The 17,748-nt window shown below is 45.2% G+C and overlaps 1 protein-coding gene across 1 annotated transcript in view; it reads right to left on the bottom strand.

Annotated features, from left to right (window-relative positions):
• Positions 1-14,536: 14,536 nt before the first annotated feature.
• The window catches only part of PAAF1 (proteasomal ATPase associated factor 1), a 153,328-nt gene continuing 150,116 nt past the window's right edge, over positions 14,537-17,748 (bottom strand). The window contains exon 12 of the mRNA XM_085623322.1: positions 14,537-14,935. Within this exon, the coding sequence (XP_085479448.1) occupies positions 14,858-14,935 (78 nt within the window). The 3' untranslated portion in view covers positions 14,537-14,857. The remainder of the gene's footprint in view (positions 14,936-17,748) is intronic.

Genomic DNA, 17,748 nt, shown 5'->3' with positions numbered 1-17,748 from the left:
GATTTTTTTTAAGTAGGCCACTACTGCAAAGTTGGATGTGGAAACTGCTTAGAACAATTGTTTTTGGAATTATCATATTACACCTCATTCCACTATTGGTGTAACTACCTACGAACTTCTTTGACTTAAGGATCCTATCTCTAAGCTTTCTACATTATATAGTTGAGATTCGTTTACCAAGGAGAGCGACATTAGGATTCGTGTTGTATGTAATAATGTCAAAAACAAAATCAAGAAAAAAGTGAGTATAGCTATAATCTCACACATCACGTTAAAGTTCAAGTCTTCCAAATTGGCGATTTTTTTTTTTAAACAGATTTTATTTGTCAAAATGGCACATATGATGCAGACCTCTGAATCCCAGAGACAGCTGCCGCATGTAAGATACAAAATTTGACTGACTATTTTGCATATTTAATGACAGGAGAATATGAAAAGCAACAAATAAAATCAATCCCTGCAAACCAAATTGGAGATTTGGTCAAAGTGCGTACACCTGGTATTATTAGAAAAACTCAAGCCACATTCTTTCAGGGCACTTGTAGTAAAAAAGGAGCTGTTCAAGTTAAAAATGGTACATAGTGGAGTAAGAGATGAACTGCAAAGTCAAAAGGAAATGCTGTAAAATACATGAGTGATACTGGATATAATGATTCTGTTATGGGATGCTGGGGGAAAACATATTTGTCTGTAGACTCCAACTTGAGCACGAATCTAGCCCATAGTTCAGAAAGCAAGTTTTAATCAAACTCATGGCGTGATTGGCAATGATGATAGAGAATTCTCCAATGCGAATATTTTTTAAATGAGAATTCTGGTTTCGATGCATTTACACCTCAGAAAACCCCCAATCCCTGCAATGTTTGCTAATGCAAATGTAAGAACTTTGTATTTGTTGTGACCTTTCCCAATATTAAATCTCACAAAAAGTCTGTGCTGGAATGTGAAAGTAAGCCCTGAAGATCAATGGCAAACACCCAGTCTCATTGGGAGAGACATGGACACCTGAATAAGAGCTAGTATTCTCAGCTAAACTTTTTTGATCTATATTTTACTTCTTTGTGATCCAATATTGAAAGCAAATCTTACTCTGATTTTTTCCGCACTAAGAAATAGCAAGTGCAGATGCTGTTTTTCGTGTCGTGTGCGTCTTCTTTTTAGTCCTTGTTTGAACGTTGGGTGTTGAGCAGCGGAACCTTATCATGTAGCTGTTGCGCAACATATTAAGTACTAAACTATATTTTATTATCCATTGCCATGCTGAGACTTAGTTGGAAATCCTTCCTTCCACCGAGGTGCTGGTGTAAGATTATGGAGTTGTAACTTTGGAAGAGAAATCATTGCTAAAGCCAGACTGCTGGTTTTCTCTGTACCGTAAAGGTCTCTGGCAATGTAAAATAGTTTTCAAGTGAAATCTTAGCACGGTAGCTGTAGTGTATTCCACTAAAGCATGGCTCTCTCTATCGGCCAGGTCTACACCCTTTGATCTGAACTTTTGAGAATTCCTTCCTATAAACCGTACAATCAGCAGGGATAACCTTTTTCGTATAGCCATCTTCTAGTCAGCCCCTTGTAATACCTTGTAAAATCATGAAATTTCGGTTTCTACTGCAAACTTCATCCTTTATATTTCCTCATCAACTTGGGACCCACAGACAGAAGACCCAGTAATTGAGAGAGCCAAGATGTTTAAATGTACTTGCAGACTAAAAGATGTCAAACAAAAACAAAATGACCTTCCCATAGCAGAAACCATGAACTGAAACTTCAGCAGTATTCTCTGCCATAACCCTCCCCCTTCCTGTATTTGTTGGATATCCTCTCATTGCTTTGCACTTCTCCATTTTCCTCTCCAGGTCACGCTACAAATGGAGTGAGAAACATATACTTAATCAATTCCAGTACATAACCACTGGTCTTGCTTGACATTTTGGTAAAGGAGGTTCAAAAACCTCCCATTTTCAGGTAATTGCCTCAATGTCGAGAGGCCTAGATGCACGGTTGGTAACATTAAGGTAAGCAATACAGTCATACATTAGAGAAATACATGAAGATGGCATATCCAGTGTCTGTGGGGAGAGCTCTCTCCTATTAGAAGATGAAGAATCTGTATGATGTAATTGAGGAGAGGAAGTATATTCATTTTCTGTCTATCCTGGGACAACAATGTGCATCCTTTGTTAAGCCGTGGCCTGTTCTATCTGCATCCACAAAACAAAAGGTTTAGCTGACCTCCAGTCAGTGCACAGCAGTGATGTCTTTCCTCAGGGTGATACTTCCTGCACCACTTTTTTACCTTTACCTGTTTCACTGCAGATCCTACTTAGATCTTTTACACCTGTGACTGGACCGATCATTCCTTGGAGTGGTAAGTGGAGAAGTTCTATGGTGACAGACACAAGAAGTTTAAGCACTCCTCGAGGAAGATAAGACACTTTGTTATACTTAGGAATGTTCTTGGGTGGTGTACAGGCACTGCTTCTTGCTCTGCAGCAGAAATGGGAGGAAGTTTTTTTCTGCCAGATGGTGTTAGATCTGATTGATGTGAGAGGATTTTTCTACTTTTCTAGGGAAAGCATCCTCACTAAAGTTGGGGCCCTCGCTGTGTGGGGTACTGATGGTGAGACCCCGATTGACCTCAAAGACTTCCTTGTAGCAAAAGTCTGTGACAGAGAGAGGTGCCTCGATGTTGGACAAAATGCCAGAGTCTGCAGAAGCATCTAATCTCATCTGCGGCACCGGTGATGGTGCTGACCAGGTCACAACATTGATTAAAGAGTGGAATTCGTGTTCCCTCTTAGAAAGACGCAAACTCAGAAATAGTTTTTCTCATCTCACCCAGTTCCGCTCAGTGGTAAACACACTATGACTTAGTCGCTCACATAGCAGCTCACAAATATTTTGCACTTTTTAATGGAGAAGAATCTGAAAGAAGACAAATGTTACGCTCATCCTTCCATCACTTTTTCTCCACATAAAAAGGGTAATTAATAAAAAGCCTGTAGAGTTCACCGGCGAATCATAGCAAAAGTGAAATAGCTCAACCAATGCAGGAGGGGAAAAAAAAGACTCCCAACTTCAAGAAAAGTATTGAAAAATCCTGAAAAAAAGACGTTAGTTCTCACTCTTGGACAGCCTTAGTATAGAAGCATCATTTTCTCATTTTTCTCATTTTGAAATGCTATTTTAGGCTGGTGCTTTCACTCAAATGTACCTTGCCATAAGAAGTTGGAACTAGAACAGACTTAAAATAGGCTTCCTATAAGCATGGTTTCATCAAGACTTTATTTTGCCAGCAAAAAGTTTGCTTACGCATCTAACATCAGGTGGTTAACACCCCAGACAAATTCGCCCATCTGCGGGCAGTGTGGTCATCAGGGCTGGGCACACTCGATGATGACTGGAGAGAGGCTCTGGCCTCACCTGAGGAGGCAGCAATAGCCTTTCAATTCCGGGCTGTACAATTAAGGTATCTACATCGATCTTACTATATCCAAAAGAGGGTGTGGCAGATGAAGACAATCCATCATAGGCATTCTTGTGATGCTCTGCACCATTTGGGGTCTTTTAACATACTGTATGGGACTGCACTGTCCTGGAGCCCACCTGGGAGGGGTGCTGTCGACCTTGGAGAGGCTACAAAGGAACACCAAAATGGCCCCACTCCACGTCTCAGACTTAATCGATGGGATTAGATACAAACGGGTCCTGCAGTGGTTCATTCTGGTGCCAAACACTGAGCAGAACCGATGGCACTGCCCCCTGGAGCTGTGAGAGAAAGAGTTGGACCACTGTCTTGAAATTGAGCTGCCAATCTTCCAGGCTAAGGGCTTCTCCCAAAAACATTGGAAAGTTTGGGATGACTGGGCCAGGTATAGAGGGATACGCCTTGAGACCTGTGAATGGAGACTGTGGTCCTCAGAGTGGAATACAAGAGTAATCGAGCCTCGGGAGGTTGGGGTAGGACACATCTAGCAAGCAGAGACCTGGGTGGGAGGGGGAATTGGATACTCCTGTCCATAAGGCACCGACAGGCATCACAATTGTGAAGACATGTGACTACAGGCTAATGTTGTTGTGTACAAAAAACTCACAAAAAAAGTACATATATTTTCAAAAGTTGGGTTCTGCAGTCCCACACTTGCACAGAGGTATTCTACAGTTCACGAGTACCAAAGAGAATACCATGATGGAGAACACCACCTTTCAGCCTATGTACTGTTCTTGGTTGTATCAGCCTCCACAAGGATAACATGGATGCTAAAAGGTTGATTTTCTGATCACTGTGCTCTTCGGGGTTTGATTGCAAAGATAAGATGATCCTGCATTCACAACTGGACGTTATGCCTTATGTGTTATGTTTTTGTGTTGGACAGGAAGCTTTTTATTTTTTTACTGACTTTCAATTTACAGCCCTTTATTGTTAGACAATGTGTTGTGGCATTAGGCCAAAGAAATGAAAACAAGTTTGAAAAATCAATTGTTTGAAGGCAGAAATTTGCAAATGTTATTTGAAAAGTAGAGTAGGGATCAGGATTAGGGATAAAGGCAGTGCTTTAAAGGGGCCATATTCTGCGCGCATGTCATGGAAGGAAAATGCTACTTACCAGTATGCATCTGTTCTTGGCATGTAGAGCTGCAGATCCACACACTGTGCATAGATCACCATCTGGTGTTGGGCCCGGATGTTTGCACTTTGTTATTGTCTTGGAAGAAGTCTTTGGAAGTCACAAGATAGGTAACCCCCCTTTGGACAATAGTGCGCATGGGCATCAACTCCATCGTCAGATAGTTTATTCGCCAAGAAGGGAAATGATGGAGTTTTGTGAGAAACAGAAATAGATGTCCATGTATGTTGTATCTAATTAAGAAAATACTGGAACAGGTAAAGGTAGCCGGGGAGGTGGGTGGGCGTGTGTTGATCTGCAGCTCTACATGCCAAGAACAGATGCATACTGGTAAGTAGCATTTTCCGTTCGAGGCATATGAGCTGCAGATCACACACTTTGCATAGATTGCATAGCAGTACTCCTCCTTAGCAGGGACGACCAGTATCTGTTGCAGTAGTTTATAATAGAGTTTTGAGTACAGCGTGGCCCACACTAGCTTGTTGTTTTGCCAGCACATCTACACAATAGTGTTTTGTGAATGTGTGCGGTGTAGACCATGTAGCTGCTTTGCAGATGTCATCTAAGGGAATGTTTCCTAAAAATGCCATTGAAGCCCCTACTTTTCGTGTAGAGTGGGCTTTAGGGGGAATAGACAGTGTACATTTTGCTTTGTGATAGCAAATTTGTATGCATTTGAAAATCCACCTTGCAATCCCAGACTTTGAAATGGGATTGCCCTTATGTGGTGGTGAGAAGGATACAAAAAGTTGCTTTGTTTTACAAAAAGGTTTTGTTCTGTCAATATAGTAAAGGAGTGCTCTTTTTACGTCTAGAGTATGAAGAGCTCTTTATGCTACTGTTTGTGGTTGCGAGAACACTGGCAACTCAACAGATTGGTTAAGATGGAAGGGAGAGATAACTTTAGGAAGGAATTTGGGATTTGTCCTGAGAACCACCTTGTTATGATGGAGTTGTAAAAATAATCTTGAATAGTTAGTGCCTGTAGCTTACTGACTCTTCTAAGAGAGGGAATGGCCACAAGGAAAGCGACTTTCCATGTAAGGAATTGTAGCTCGCATTTATGCAGAGGTTCGAATGGAGGACCCATTAATCTTGTGAGAACGATGTTTAGATTCCACACTAGGGAGGGTGGTACCCTGGGAGGAATTATTCTTTTGAGGCCTTCCATAAATGCTTTAATGGCAGGCACCTTGAACAATGACAGATGTTGTCTATTTTGTAGGTAAGCTGCTATGGCAGCGAGATGTAATCGAATTGATGTGTACGCTAGATTACATCTTTGAAGATGCAGCAGGTAACATATGAGGTGCTGAGTGGAGGCATCTAGAGGATTGATGTTGTTATTGTTACAGTATATAACAAATCTTTTCCACTTGGCTGCATAGCAGGCTCTAGTGGTGGGGCGCCTAGCTTCTTTGATAACGTTCATACAATCAGGTGGAAGATTGAGATAACCAAACTCTAGGACTTCAGGAGCAGGATCGCCAGGTTGAGCTGTGCTGGATCTGGGTGTCTGATCTCTCCATGGTTCTGTGTTAAGAGCTGTGGGGAGAGGTGTAGTTTTTGGTGCGGGACTACTGATAGTTCCAGCAATGTTGTGTACCACGATTGTCTGGCCCATGTTGTGGCAACCAGGATCAGTGTTAGTGACTGTTGTTGCAGCTTGCGCATCACTAATGGAATGAGTGGGAGAGGTGGAAAAACGTACGCAAATCTGCCTGACCAATTCATCCATATTGCATTGCCTTTGGACAATGGGTATGGATATCTGGCGGCGAAGCTTGGGCATTTTGCGTTGTGATGTGTGGCGAAGAGAGCTATCTCTGGCTGCCCCCACATTTGGAAAAACGGTTGAAGAACTTGTGGATGAAGTTCCCACTCGTGAATCTGTTGTGTCTGCCGATTTAACAGATCTGCCATGTGATTTTGAATTCCTGGGAGATGTTGGGCTAAAAGAAATATCATTTGAGGAATAGCCCACCTCCATATGCTATGTGCTAGTTAAGAGAGCTGCAGAGAGTGCGTCGCCCCCTGTTTTTGTAAATAGTACATTGCTGGCATATTGTCCGTGCGGACTAAGACAGCTTTGCCGGATATCTGTTTTTGGAATGATTTTAACGCCAGAAAGATTGCTAGTAACTCCAAATGGTTGACGTGGCGTAGCCTTTGCTGAGGTGTCCATGTGCCCTGTATGGTGTGATGAAGTAGATGAGCTCCCCAGCCGGTGAGCGATGAGTCTGCTGTTAGTACAATCTGTGGAACCGGCTCCAGGAACGGTCGCCCTTTGGAAAGGTTTTGGGTGTTCCACCACTGCGGAGAGCGATGCGTGCGGCCGACCACCAACACCAGATCTGTTAGCTGACCTTGAGCTTGGTTCCACTGACGTGCTAAGCATTTCTGCAAGGGGCACATTTGGAGTCTTGCATGAGGTACTATGAATATGCAAGAGGCCATCATCCCTATGAGTTGCATGAACACTCGAGCTGGAAGTGAGTGTTGTGGTTGGAATTTTGTTATAAGGGCTTGCATGCTTGCTATCCTGGCCGGACTGGGATATGCAAGGCTTTTTGAGGTGTTTATTGTGGCACCCAGATATAGTTGGATGTGGGAGGGCTGGAAGTGAGACTTTGTGAGGTTTATGGTAAACCCCAAGTCGTGAAGTAGCTGGATTGAGGTGTGTGTGTGATTTACACACTGGGTATGTGACTTGGCTTTTATGAGCCAGTCGTTCAGATATGGGAAGACGTGAATTTGTTGTCTTCTTAAGTGGGCTGCTACCACTGCCAGACATTTTGTGAAGACTCTGGGTGCTGTGGTGACTCCGAATGGGAGAACCTTGAACTGGTAATGCTGACCGTCCACCACAAACCGAAGATATTTCCTGTGAGCAAGGTGAATGGGAATGTGGAAGTAGGCGTCCTTTTTTTTTTTTATTTATAACAATTTTTATTAAGTGAAAGAAGCGCAGAGTCATCAATACAATATCACAGTGACACTCAAGGAGTACATAATACAAAACAATTGGTGCTAGCATGTAATAGGCGTTAACCAGTCAAGGGGTCAGCGAGCCGGGTTCTTTCCATCGCCATTTCCTCTATTGGAGAACTACAAAGTTCGCCTAAGGAAGTAGGCGTCCTTGAGATCTAAGGTGGCAAGGAAGTATCCCTGTTTGAGTAGAGGGAGGACCTGTTGAAGAGTGATCATATGAAAATGGTCTGATTGTATGTAGAGGTTTAATGGTCTGAGGTCCAAGATGGGTCTCAGGGTTCCGTCCTTCTTTGGAATGAGAAAGTACAGGGAGTAAACCCCTGTATTTTGGTGATGAGGGGGAACTGGTTCTATTGCATGTTTTTCCCGGAGGGAAAGGACCTCTTGTTTTAGAAGCGTTAAGTGCTCTGCTGACATTGGACGCTGTTTGGGTGGTATGTTTGGGGGAGTCAAAGTGAGCTCCAGGCAATAACTTGATTGGATGATTTGTCTTACCCACCTGTCCGTGGTAATGCTGTTCCAGACAGGTAGGAACTGCAGCAATCTTCCCCCGACCGGAGTAGAGTGGTCCAGGGGGAGTGGAGGGAAGTCATTGTTTAGGGGTGGAGTCGGTGCGAGTATTGGTAGTTTTGCCTCTATCTTTGTTGTTATTGCCCCTATAGCCTCCTCTGTAATAGCCTCTGTTAGAGGAGGTCTGGGTGGGACTCTTGTAGGAAGTGGAGGGGTTATCAGTGGTAAAACCTCTAGAGGCGCCCCTATAAGAGAAGCGACGAAAGGAACTTCTGGGAGCTTGCGATTGCAAAGCTCCCATTGATTTGGCAATGTCAGTATCCTTTATCATCTTCTCCAGAGATGAATCTACAGTGGGCCCAAATAAGTGTTCCTGGTCAAACGGTTGATTTAATATGGTAGTTTGAACTTCGGGTTTCAAGCCCGAAATGCGTAGCCAGGCAGGTCTGCGAAAAAGGACACTGGTATTAATAGCCCGGGATGCTGTGTCTGCAGCGTCCAGGGTGCAACAAATGGAGGTATTAGTTATCAGCGTGCCTTCCTGGATGAGGTCATTGGCTCGTGTTTTATATTTGTCTGGAAGGTGTTGTAGTAGGGTCTCTAGCTCGTCGTAGTGCGCCCTATCATATCTAGCGAGCAAAGCCTGTGTGTTGGCAATCCTCCATATGTTGGCTGCTTGGGACGCCGTTCTTTTACCAGATGCGTCCAGCAGTTTTGACTCCTTATCAGGCGGTGGAGTATCTCCTGTGGTTTGGGAGTTAGCCCATTTCTTGGCGTTGGAGACCACTAAGGAATCAAAGGGTACCTGCCCTTTAATATAAACAGGGTCAGCTGGGGCAGACTTTTATTTCTTTTCTACCCTGGGGTTAATGACTGGCCCTTACAGGATCCTTAAACACTTCAGGAGCGTGTCTGATTAGCCCTTTTAACATTGGGAGAATTGAAGTGGACCTTTGGGTTGGTGCAAAAGTGTCCATGAGGAAATCCTCCTCTACAGGGTCTGTGTGTAAGTTCACCCCGTGGTATTGTGCTGCTCTGTGTATGAGCTGAGTGAATCCTATAGTGTCCTCCGGAGGGGATGGTCTAGAGGGGTAGATGTCATCCTGTGGTGTGTCTGGGACATCTGGTGTGTCATAATCCTCCCATGGGTCTTTTGGGGTACCAGGAGGACTAGGTTCCCCTAAAGGTTGATTATCCCCTTCATCTTCAGAGGTGTCATCATCATCCTGAGGTGGAGGAGATGGTGAGTATGGGATAGGAGAGTGGTGTGGAGGAGGAGCTGGAGAAGGAATCCTTAAAGGAGAAGTTGCAATGTCTCTCTTTTTTTAAAGGAAGTGGAGCTGGTACAGGTTTGTCCATTTTCCTTTTCTTTGAAGGACTGGGTATGGGTTGACCTGTTTTGGGGTCTTTTTGAAGAGTTTTTTGGGTTGGATCAGGTCAAAAAAGCTCCTCCTCTGGCGTGTGTTTCGGTGCAGATTTTTTCAGGTCCGATTGTTTGTGTGGCACAAGTTTTGGAGTCGTTTTGTGTGCACCTTAGGCCTAGAATCGTGAGTTTTCCAGGGTTCCGGTGGAGTTTTTGGCACCAGTTGTTTCTTCGGTTCGATGTTTTTTTCGGATCCGTAGGTAGTCACAGGTGAAGGGAAAGAGGACAACCCCTTTTTGATAGCGACTCCGTCCCAGACCCTAAGCAATGAGTGCGTGATGCGGGAGCCCCTGAGATTGGGCGGGGGGGGGGGGGTCGATCTTCTCTTTTAAGGAATGGGACCTTCCAAAGCGATAGTTTGGCCAGCGCTCTATCTTGGAACAGCCATCTCTTTTCTGATTCAGATCTTCTCCACTCCACTAGATATCGGAGCTGTGCTGCTCTGAAATATTCGAGGACGTTCGGGATCCCCAATCCCCCCTCATTGGGTCGTGAGTAGCTTAGTTCTTTCCGCAGCTGAGGCCGAACTCCCGCCCATACAAAGTGTTGGATTACTTGCTGCAGTTTGTGGATAGTACCGGGTGGTGGCCAAATCGGAATTGTCTGGAAAAGATATAGTGCTTTAGGAAAGATGGACATCTTGATTACTGCCACCCTTCCCAGGAGGGATAGCTGGTGATGCTTCCACTGGTTTAGGTTCTGAGCAATTTGAGAGGATAGCTTGGTATAGTTGAGCATGACCGTTTGGGACACCGACGGGGCCAATTCAATGCCTAAGTAGGGGATAGATTTCATTACCTGTATACCCGCATATTTTTTCCCACCCGAGGCGAGCAAATGTTCTGCTTGGTTCAGCCATAGGATCATTGACTTCCCGATGTTAACTCGGAAACCCGAGACCTGGCCAAAGGTCTCTAGTTCCCGTAAAAATGCTGGGACAGAGCGTGTTGATGTTTCAAAGGGGGGGGGGGGGGGGAGATAATGTTGTCCGCATAAAGACTCATTGTGTGCCTTTTCCCCCCCGACCAGGATGCCCAATATGTCTGGATTCTCTCTAATCCTCCGGGCAAGCGGCTCAACATAAAGGGCAAAAAGAATGGGTGACAGCGGGCACCCCTGACTGGTTTCTCTTTGTATCTCGAATGGTCTGGATCTTACCCCATTTACCCTAATAGTCGCCGCGGGCTTGCTATAGCAACTCGCCACCTATGCCCGGAACCTCTCCCCTAGGCCAAAATGGAACACGGTTGTGTCTAAAAAATCCCAGTCTACACAGTCGAATGCCTTCTCGGTATCCACTGATAATAGGAGGGCATCCATATCCACGCGGTGAGCCTTGTCTCAGGTGGATTAGGCGTTTGGTATTGTCGCTGCTTTGCCGATTTTGAATAAAGCTGGACTGGTCGGGTTCTATAATGCCCGGTGTGAGCAGACCCAATCTGGCTGTCAGTATGCCCGTAAACAGCTTCAGATCCACATTAAGCAGCGACACCGGTTGGTACGATCCGCAAAGGGATTCATCTTTTCCCGGTATCGGCAGTACGACTATAGAAGCCGCTAGCATGTCTGAGGGAATTGTCCCCGGCCCCGTGAAGGAGTTAAAAAGTTTTGTAAGTAACAGGGCAAGCACCGCGCAAAATGTTTTACAAAACCCGGCCGAAAAACCATCTGGTCCCGGTGACTTCAGAGGTTTGAGACACGAGATAGCTCCTATTACCTCCTCTATGCATATGGGCGCATCTAACGTATAACCGTGGGTTGGACCTAGGGCGGTTGTGTAGGTACCCTTGAGGTAGGTATCAATATGGGAAGGTGAAGGGTTCTCCCTGCGGCAAAGCTGGGCATAAAATGTTTGAAAGACCCTTGCCATCTCCTCATCGCTTTCGGCCATGGTCCCCGAAGTCGACTTGAGAGATTGTACTTTGGAGTGTAAGGTGCGGGCCCACAGCTTGCTTGCGAGCATACGCCCTGTCCGGTCGCCTCCTATGTAGTAGGAGTGCTTAAGTCTGAGCGCTGCATACTTGGCCCTGTCGAGGTAGAGTCCCACTAGCTGGGCTCGCGCCGCTTTCAATTGGCGCCAAACCCTGGGCGCCCCAGTCCTGCTGTGTACCCTCTCCAGTTCCAGAACTTGGGCTGTGAGCTGTTCGCATTTAGACCTACGCTCTCTGTTCTAGGCTGAGGAAATTGCAATCAGTTCCACCCTCACCACCGCTTTAAGAGCCCCCCATAAGGTGGACATGGAGACATCGGGGGGAGTCGTTTGTGGCGAGGTAGTCTGTGATGCATTTGAGGATCTGTTCCTGCACGGCTGGTTTGTGTAACATGCCCTCTCTCAGTCTCCAACCCCCAAAAGTCCTACGTGGTTGCGGCACCCACAGGGTCGCTTGTACCGCATTGTGATCAGATAAGGCCGCCGGCGTTGTGGCAACATCCCTCACCAATGTTTTCACTTCTGCCGTACCCAGCAAATGATCTAGATGGGTATATGTGTGATGCGCGTGGGAGTAGTAGGAGAATTTCGAGGCGTGGGGGTGAGCTGCTCACCATATATCTATGAGCCCTTGGATCTGCAGCCACTGTCGTCCCTCCACGGAGATTGCTACTGACTGGGCATACCTGTGGCTAGACCTGTACGCTGACGTATCCATAACTAAGTTCAGGTTGCCTCCTACAATTCACCATCGCTTCTGTGCCCCTAGTACATCGTACAGGGCCGCTTTGAGGTACTTCTCTTGTCCAGTGTTGGGCGCATAAATAGACCCCACTACCAGGGGCAAGCCCCTCACCCACAGCTTGTAGGCTAAAAGCCGTCCTTCAACTTCCACTACCTTGTCGCCCACCTTCCCAGAAAAGCATTTAGCCACCAATATGGCACCCCTGCCTTTTTGTCCTGTGTGGAAGAGAAAAACTGTTGGGGTAATGCTCTGGACCTCAGCCGAGGCCAGTCCTTGGACAAGAGGCGAGTCTCCTGTATGAGAGACACATCTGCCCCAGAGTGTTCGAGATATGACAATAGGAATTTCCGTTTGTTAGGGGTATTCAGGCTGCGCACATTAAGAGTGAGAATGTGTAGCTCTGAGTGTGTCATGGAATATAGGTGGAAGCAATCAGCTGTTTCCACTAGTGGGCCTTCACTTGCTGCAAAACTGTGCCACCATCCATTTGGCCCTGAGCCAGCCCTCTATGCCGCCTACACTTGTGTGGTCCCCCGGTTAGCACACAAGTTCCCCTCCTCCCCAACCCCGACTGAAATTCCCCAGCCCCCACTCCCCCCCAAGTGTCCAGAGCCCGCAGGGCTTGATCGCGTGCATCTGGAAGAAAAGGTAAACGGGGAAATTTCGTGGCTTGAAAGATGAAACAACCCCCCCTGCCCCTTACTGCACTCTGATTGGCATTTGTCCCCGCTTCGATCAGGAGCTATCATGAGACGCTGTATCTTTGAGCACTGAATCCAGCGCTGCCTGTCGTTCCTGCATCATAGCTGCGGGGTCAGGCGCTGGGAAGTTCCCAAGAGATGTCTCGCTCCAGCTCTCTGCTAACGCTCTTGGGGCGGCCGCTGACTGGGGTTGAGCTTTTCCTCGGGGCTGTGGAATGGCAGGCCCAGTAGCTTACGGGCCTCTTGCAGTGATCTAATATGGTGTAACCTGCTTTCAAATTTAAATATTATTCGGAATGGGTGACCTCAGGAAAATGCCACTCCTTTGTCATGCAGGTGGGAGGTCACTTTGCGAAAGTCTCGCCTTTTCTGGAGGGCGATTGCTGCCAAGTACTGATATGGCGCTATGGAGTGGCCCTGGTATTGGATTGGCTGTTTCGCTCTGGCCTCCCGGAGAATGCATCCCTTCAGGGGGTAGTCTGGCAAGAAGGCGAGGATATCTGGTGGTGGCGCCGGGGCCCTCCGTCGCAGACCAACTCTGTGGGCCCTATCAATGCGGATCTCCAGGTCTGCGGAGTCCCCGAGTATCTCTCGAAACAGGGCCTGCATGTATTGGACCATATCTGTCCCTTCTGCATCCGATGGGACCCCCCGCACCCTGATGTTGTTCCTCCGAGAGCGGTTTTCAAGGGTTCTCTGTATGGGCCTTGAGGTCGATTTGTTGTTCCCTCAAGCGGATCACCTCCTGTTGGAGGTGCGTTATCTCCTCCTCCCTGGCTTGATCTTGATCTTTGATCGCGGCCACTCAGTCTCCTAAAGTATCCACGACCCGTCGGATCTCTCTCACTTCCCCCGCAACTTCGCTTTTCAGGGTATGAAAGTCGTCCCGGAGGGTATTGAACAATGTCTCTAGAAAAGCACGAGTAATCGGGGCCTCTGCCCCCTCTGCATCGGGGCTCGTCGGCGTGGGTTTAGTGAGCATGTCTTTTAATGATCGGTCCTTCTTAGCTCGCTACGTGGTCATGTCAGCAACGGTCAAGGCGGGTCTCTGTGTGAGGGCCCACTCCAACCGCGACGAACGCCTGCTTATGTCTTCTTGTACTCCTGTGCCTGGCACGCAGCAGTAGTGTCTTCGGTCTCCTAGGTTTCGCTGCGCCATTCCTGAAGGTTTCTCAAGTGGGGGCCCGCCGCACCTTTCCACGTCTTCGGAGGGTCAGCGTTGGGTGGTTGTACCTCTGATTAGACCCGTGCCATGTCGTCGGTGTCGCTACTCTAGACTGTTCGCCCCATAGAGCGGTTCTTCTAGTTTGGGTAGAGTCTCTTAATTTTCCCAGGCTTGTGAACGACTGAGGGGGCTGCTCCCCTATGTTTAGATTTAAAGTAAGAGTTTATGGTAAGCTTCGGGTTATGACCGAATGAGAGTCAGCATATTTTCTGAGTTACGGTTCAGATATAGAACCAGGAAGAGGGCCAGAGGTATTGTTAGGGTGAAGGCCAGGGTCAGTTGCTATTAGTGTAAGGGTAAGGATTATTGTTAACATAATTGATAAGGTAACGTTTATAAAATCAAATCTACATTATCAAAAGTTTACAAGAAGGCAATGTGAATTATTGTTGTCAACTGAATCAATTTATTTTGATACAAAAAAAACTGTATTGTTTAATTTTCATTTACAAAATGCAGCTAACTCATATAAGAAACAAATACTTTTAATATGGAAAGATTAACATCGGATCTTCTAGTTTGAAGGTGGTTAATACCTATTATAGGTACATTGCACACACTGTTCAGGCTTTTCTGATGAAGCTTAGACACATTTGCGAGTGCATAGGGCAAAGACTACACACACGCATTTGAGTAATTCCCACCCTAACTTTTACATCTGGTGCTATTCCTTCCATTTCATTTGGGTTGTTGAAGGAGGCTGGTTACAAGTCTAAAAGGTGATATTTTCTGATGATTCCATCTCTGCAGCAAGTATAGACCAGCTTCTCAGACACTGCCACCTAGTAAAAAAAAACAAAGAAATACAATCACATATTTAGCAACCTGCATTGTATTTCTTTAACAGGTATACTCCTTTTCATCAAACTTTTAATGCAAATCATGCACATAAACAATGAAAACGGTAAAGAAAAGACATTCAAAATAGTTTTCGTGGTTTACGTCCACTACTAAGTGTTAAAAAACATCATTTGGCCTTGCCACACTGGCTTTACAGCTTGGCGTGTCATAGAGATGTACATGTTCTAGGATAACTGTTTGGAATCTCAATAGTGTTAAAGGTACAATCAGCAAACTTTGCTAGTCACATTATATCTATAAATCTGACTAAGCCGCACAAGACCCTCATTTATAGGTAACGGCTTGATTCTGCACACATAGGAACAAGCAGTCTAGAAATTTGAGTGGGGCTAATAAAAGTGTCAATGTAAATGTTACTCAAATGCAGAGCCATTTCTCCATCATGGGTATCTTCAGAAAGAAAATGTAACATAGCCTGTAAATATTAGTTTGCGGCTTCTGGTGCTGTAGGTTCACATGCTGTACACTCCTGCCATTTGCAAGCTGTTTTTCTTCAAAAAGTATACGTTTCGATTTAATTCAAGATGCCTTCCTGAAACCCAAAATGCATCAGGCCAAGACTCCACCTCAGATTTTGCTCCTCCCCAGGCAGGTGAGTAAGATATGTAGAGAAATCCAATGCTAGTAGAAATGTAAAGTGTATTGTGAATGAAATTATATCATATGCAGTGCATAATTTGAGCCAGTGAGTGTCAGCAGCACTCATTTTTTGGGAATGGCACTTATTTTTAACTCATAGCAAGAGAGGGAAACATACAAACTGGAAAGAAGGAGGAAGAGAAAGACAAAACAAATGGCCACAATGGATAAAACATGGACTGGTAAGAGTGAGATAAAGGGGCAGCAGCGTCTGGTGGTGGATTAAAGAGGCCTACAGTCAATTCAACACTACGCAACCTTGGTATTTGGGCGCCAATTTTTAATAGCACCTCCAGAGCAGAGATTTTGGGCAGCGACAAACACTCTTTTGCAAATTAAGCACTGAATTCATGTGATGTAAACATCTGAAGCACAAGCTCTCATTTAGGAAAATGAGAAAGTACATGTGGATTCACAGCACGACAAAATTCAAATTGAAATTCAAAATACCTTATTTCCAAGAAAATAATTCTTACAGAAATATTGCACATTACCCAATTAATTAATAACTATCACAAGTGTCACATAATCAGTAGTGCACAGCACACATTTGAATCAATTTAACCAACACATACCTTCGGTTAGTAACAGTATGACATTTAACATTTCCCAACTCTAAATCTCAATAAAAGGTCAACAGCCCAAAATCCCACATATATTAAAAGCACATTGAAAAGAAAGAAAGTGCCAAATTCACCAGCAGAATGCAACTCGTTTTGCTGAAGTTAAACATTTTAAGTGCAGCATGCACAGCTGCTTAACACAGACACATGGGGCTCTCTTATTCAACCTTATTAGCAGGGTGAATTTGCCTTCTCCTGCACAACCATATCAGTGCACCCTCTTAATGCATCTGTTTACCAATTGAAAACACCATATTACCAACCTTAGGGGAGTGCCAACCTAACTCCTAAAACATTAAGAGGGGGGGGGGTGTCTAACATGGGATATTGTGATTTTACACAGGTATTGATCAGTGGCAAAGGCTATATCGGAGAACAAATATCAAGTTTAAACCCGATTCTCTCGACATTATCCCATACTTTTTAAAAACGGGCTGAAGAATCTTCTTCCTTTCCTCCAGGAAGAATTCACAATCCAACAATAAGTGGCTTACTGAGGTACATAATCCAACAATAAGTGGCTCACTGAGCACTACAAGCTACAAACCAATAGTTCCAGGATAAGTAATATTTTCCATTTGTAGCATGCCCTGCATAGACAGAACAGCAGTGCGCTCTTCCTAAGGCAGTGCCTAGTGAACAAATGAGGCAGATTTTTGGAATAAAGTTCTAAGTACAGTTTCCCTATCTTGTGCTTATTGCCAGGCTAGAGTCTCAGCACAGTAATGCCTAGTGAAAGTGAAACGTGTTAACCATGTAGCAGATTCACAAAGGTTTCCTAGTGGTATGTTGCGCCCTGGGCACAGAATGCAGAGTTAGTTTTGCTTTGACATAACAAGGCCAGGTTTTCAAATTGGATTTCCCAAGTGGGGTTTTTTAAACGCAACAAAAAGTTGCTTCGTTTTGTGAATGGATTTAGTCTGATCAATGTAATACATTAGTGCCCTCTAGGCATCTAATGTGTGTAAGGCTCTGTTGGCCCCTGCCTCAGGGTGTGGAAAGAACACCTATAAATAAGTGGTTTCACTGGCATTAAAAAGGGAGACTACCTTTTGCAGGAAGTGAGGATTTGTCATTAGAAGAACTCAATCATTGTGAACTTGGATGAAACTACTATTAAAGCTTACACCACACTCACTCTGCACACGGAAGAGATTGTCACTAAGAATGCTACCACCCAAGAAAGATATTGTATTTCAGAAGAATATAATGGCAGAATAGGTGGTCTCAAGAGTCTAACACAGACTAGAATGAGTTCCTATTTAGGGAACAGTGTTGTCCTCGGAGGAATGACTCCCCCCCCCAAAACCTTCCACAAAAGCTTTAATGACTGGTAGTTTGAAAAAGGATGTATATTGTCAGTTCTGCATTTAAGCGCTGCTGCCAAATTAAGGCAATGGATGTGCATGCCAATCCCAGCCTTTGAAGGTGCAACAAATAGCATATTATGTCCTAACCCGATTGCTTTAATG

Source organism: Triturus cristatus, chromosome 8, assembly GCF_964204655.1.
Source record: "Triturus cristatus chromosome 8, aTriCri1.1, whole genome shotgun sequence".
Lineage (NCBI taxonomy): Eukaryota > Metazoa > Chordata > Amphibia > Caudata > Salamandridae > Triturus > Triturus cristatus.
Note: the sequence above shows the minus strand (reverse complement) of the source record. Positions and strands in the feature narration are given on the sequence as shown.